The sequence below is a fragment of the Euphorbia lathyris genome, chromosome 4 (genome assembly GCF_963576675.1).
Source record: "Euphorbia lathyris chromosome 4, ddEupLath1.1, whole genome shotgun sequence".
NCBI classification, from domain to species: Eukaryota; Viridiplantae; Streptophyta; class Magnoliopsida; order Malpighiales; family Euphorbiaceae; genus Euphorbia; species Euphorbia lathyris.
In genome coordinates, this window is record NC_088913.1 from 872,815 (window position 1) to 877,051 (window position 4,237).

General features: G+C 33.5%; 1 protein-coding gene across 1 annotated transcript; it reads left to right on the top strand.

Moving 5' to 3' along the window:
* The first annotated feature begins 460 nt into the window (after positions 1-460).
* LOC136227922 (F-box protein At5g03100-like) lies at positions 461-2,592 on the top strand. The gene is made up of 3 exons (XM_066016723.1): positions 461-1,652; positions 1,805-1,969; positions 2,130-2,592. The coding sequence occupies exons 1-3, from the start codon at positions 525-527 to the stop codon at positions 2,421-2,423; spliced, it is 1,587 nt and encodes a 528-aa protein (XP_065872795.1). The 5' UTR covers positions 461-524; the 3' UTR covers positions 2,424-2,592.
* The last annotated feature ends 1,645 nt before the right edge of the window (positions 2,593-4,237 follow it).

The following is a 4,237-nucleotide window of genomic DNA, read 5'->3' on the forward strand; positions in this document are numbered from 1 at the left end:
CAAACGCCCCCTAATTAACCTATAATAAATTAAGTTCCTTAATTCATACACGTTTTTATTATATGCTTAAATTATATTTAAGCCCATGGTTTTTATAATTTATTTATCTAAGCTCCTAAATTTTTATAACCCTTATTTATTAATAACCTTTAGTTTTCACGTGTATTGAGCCATTTTTTGACAGTTCAATTAATGTAGTCGTTTTTTTTTTTTTTTTTTTGATAATTATTAATGTAGTCGTTAGTGAGAGGAGTAATATGTCTAAAATAAAAAATAAAGTGATTAATTCTTAAAACTACTAAAATTAAAGGGTCTCATCGAAAACATATATAAATTGTAGTCTTAATCCTTAAAAAAATAAAACTTCAAGGACTTAATCATGAATTAAATTTTTTTTTTTCTCATATATTTTGGAACGTAATCATTATTTTAAAATTATTTAACATCTGTTTTTCACAATTGAGGGTTTGTCTGTTCTCAAATACCTAATTTTCATTCGACAAGCACAGCAGTCATCGATAACAATGGAGGAAAGCGATACCAATAGAGCAAACGAAAGTCCGCAGTTGGAGCAGAAAGAAGACCGGATCAGTGATTTGCCCGATGCGCTTATTCAAGTCATCCTTACCCTTTTGCCGTCAACCAAACAAGTTATTCAGACCGGAGTTCTATCAAAACGGTGGCCGAATCAATGGATTCATGTTCCGATACTAATTTTCGATTCCTCTGGTAAGAATGACGAAAATTTCTCTAAATTTATTAACAATACCCTAATTCTCCATGATTGCCCAAAGATAAAGAAATTCCATATCAAGTATGATCGTCTCTTACAGAGGAAGCCTCAATTAACTCCGATAATCCGTTTTGCAACAAGAAAATATGTCGAGGAGCTAGTTTTACACTGTGATCAGGAGGATCTGTATCTGTTGCCGAAATTCCTTTACAACAATGTTTCTTTGATTAATTTAGAGTTGTTCAATTGCTGTCTTACGAATAGCTGGAAAGTAAATTGGTCATGTCTCAAGATGTTGAAGTTGGAATGTTCTAGTTTGCATATTTCAGCAGTGGAAAATGCTGTATCTGGCAGTCCGTTGCTTGAATGGTTGGAATTAACTAGCTGTGATGTGGTTGATGGAGGTGTTATTGCTTCCAAATCATTGAAAAGTTTGATTTTTGTAGATGTTGACCATGGGGATAATTATGATCCTATTCAAATTTCATGTCCAAAGCTTGAAGAATTATGTCTCCGAATATCGGGATACTCGGATGTCACCTTTGCTAATTTGCCTTATGAAACGATTAAAAGTGTTTTATCCCGCTGTTCGTTACTTTGTTCATTGGAATTAAGAAACTTTTTGTATTATGAGCTTGTTATAGCTTCATATTCCTTGAAGAAATTAGTTTTAGGAGAAAATGATGGAAGTTCAGGTTGTTCAATTGTAATTTCATGTCCAAACCTTGAGGAATTGAACATGTATGATTTGGATATTGAATCATTTAAATTGATGAAACTGCCGCCTTTAGTTTGTGCTACTCTTGATTTGAATTATTTTCCGGAGGTCTACGATGAAAATACTGCCAAGCAGATCCTTGAGCAGCTTCAGCAGCTTGAACATGTCAAGAAACTAAATATTGGAAGCAAGTTTATCAAGGTAACTTCTAAAGAAGTAAATATTCTCAAGATTGAAGTTTTTTTTCTGTCTCTGTGTTAGGAAATATTTGATAGCTTTTAAATGTAATTTTGTTTTTCAGTTTTATATCTACACTATTGATTCTGAATTTTTATTCTTATTATTGTTTGAAGACTTTAACAGACTTGGAGATAGAAGGTCTATCTTCTCCGTTGTTAAACTGCAAATGTTTGACTGTGGATGGTACTAATTTTGATGAGCACCTCCAGGGAATTGTATGTGTAATTCGCAGTTTACCTATGCTTGAGAAATTAGTTATAAAGTTGCAGCTATGTCAGGTAAAATTTGTTGGAACCCATCTTAATTTCAAATTTAATTAACGTATTATGGAGTTTGCGGCTCGGAGTTTGCGGCTCTATCAGAGTTGATTATGCCAATTATATTCAATTTCAATGTGTTGTTCAATTAGTTCCTGAACTAACAAACTCTTATCTCCAGTGTCAACACTATTGCAGAGAGAAGAAGCATTGGAATTCAGATGGGACTGGTTTCAATTGTTCTGTGCCACAGCTAAAGACTATTGAGATTATAGGCCTCTCAGACGGAGATAGTCAATGTAAGCTTGTTCTCCACTTTGTTGAGTTCCTACTTAAGAATGCAGTAGCATTGGAGAAGATGGTCTTGGTATTAAAAGATGGCAGCACAGATCTTGTGGATAAAGTTTCTCAAAAGTTGTTAAGCATCCCAAAATGTTCTCGACACGCTATTGTCGAGTTATTGTGTTCCGACTAGGAAGTTGATAGAGAATAGGCTGCAAATATCCCGAATCAGAACCAAAATTATGGAAGGTATATGCTAGATAGTTGTTCTGTTTTACACATGGACTGAGCTGAATCAGTTATACCAGAACCAAAATCTGTTTTACACAATCATGAAAGGTATATACTAGGTAGTTGTTCTATGCTCTGTTTTACACAATCCGTTATAATTTACTGCTTTTCCCTCATTCTTGCTCTAATATGTCTGTGGACTTTCTCTGATTGATTTTCTATGGGAAATTTATAGTTTTGGGTAAAATTTTGCCTCTTTCAAATGAATTTGTTGCTAATGTTTGCTGGTATGTACTGAGGGAAGGCTAAAATTGAGTTGAAGTTCCTTCTGTGGGAGAAGAATTGGACTATTTTATTATGATGAATAACTTTAGGGGTAAAATTGACTCTTATCCATTTTCTAAGGTTATTGGGAAAGTTCAACTTTTGGGGGCGTTTTGTTAAGGGTTTTCAGGAAAGGGTAAAGGAACAATGAGATATAATTCTCTTTGTTAGTAATTGTTTGAACAAATGAATGAAACCCTTTACTCTAAAGTCTTCTAAACTCATTACCCGAACCCCGGTTGAGTTTTGTATTCCTTTCCTTTCCTTTTTACCGATTTTCTGTGTACCCACTATGCTCACCCATGTCTCAGTCCTGTCAGCTCTTTACTCCGTCCATCCTTCGATGTCGGCCAGTTGCCAGTTCTTTGCCAGTCGTTCCTCACGCTGCAGGTCATCTATCTCTCCCTCTTCCTCCATTTCTTTCACTCTCCTCTTCTCCTTTGGATTCATGCAAATTCAAAGAGATTATTGTTTTTTTTTTGTCTCTCTTTAATCAAAGAGGTCGGAGATCGATTTGTTTCTTACGCTATGTATTGTATTAAGTGCTCCTTTTCTCCTTCACTCATTTGGACAGATATAATCTACTGTTAAGATTATGTATATTTCTTCAATTGTTTTGCTGTTTTCTTATGATTTATACGAAGCATATCTGATACGTATGTTGATTCCTTGTTGGACTTTCATATTCTTTTGGATTATTGTATCTGAATTTTCATTACTCTTTAACGAATTAAATGCGGACCCTTATAGAGTTAGAGGGTACTCCGTTTTCTTTCTGGAACACATCTAAACAGGCAGGGGAATTTAGTGTCATTATTTTCCATTCTCTTTGTTTCCCTTTTTGGATTCGTTTCTGTTACCCATCTACAAATCAAACGTCCTCGTAGTTTTGTCCTCGTAGTTCTATTGGTCAAAATGGATTATTTTTTCCTATGTTATAAACTCTAAGCTTAGAAGCTAAATGTAAGTCATTGTTAATAGGTTAGGGTCCAAAATTTGTTCGTAAATATTTTTGAGTTATGCTGATATACTTAGAATATATAAAAGAGTTAATTTCAAACAAATGTCACGTGTTTTTATGTTTTTGCAGATCGGTTCTTGTGATTTTTTTTTTGTTACAAACCGAGCTTTGTGGTTTGCGAAATTTTCATTTTTTATTGACCTTTCCAAATTTGGTCAGTAACGACTTCAAAATGAAAATATTCAAAAATTAAAGTAGTTCAGTATCATATTTTTTATTTTTCAAAATCATCATTTTTCGAGTTCTCTCTCCAAACATTAACTTTCTCTTTCATAAAAAAAACGACACCTAAATGATCTCAAAACTAAAAAGTTTAAGAATTAAAGTGGTTTAAAATATCATTTAATTCTTGAGAATTTTCATTTTGAGGTCGTTGTTGGTCAAATTTGGTAATGTCACATAAGAAAAGTGATTCGGTTTGTAACAAAAAC

What these genes read in the sequence shown, in the direction of transcription:
- LOC136227922 (XM_066016723.1), top strand. Translation starts at nt 525, where the DNA reads ATGGAGGAAAGCGATACCAATAGAGCAAACGAAAGTCCGCAGTTGGAG. An exon ending in TTGGAAGCAAGTTTATCAAG is followed by an intron (nt 1,653 to 1,804) that starts GTAACTTCTAAA and finishes TATTGTTTGAAG; the next exon opens with ACTTTAACAGACTTGGAGAT. An exon ending in TAAAGTTGCAGCTATGTCAG is followed by an intron (nt 1,970 to 2,129) that starts GTAAAATTTGTT and finishes TCTTATCTCCAG; the next exon opens with TGTCAACACTATTGCAGAGA.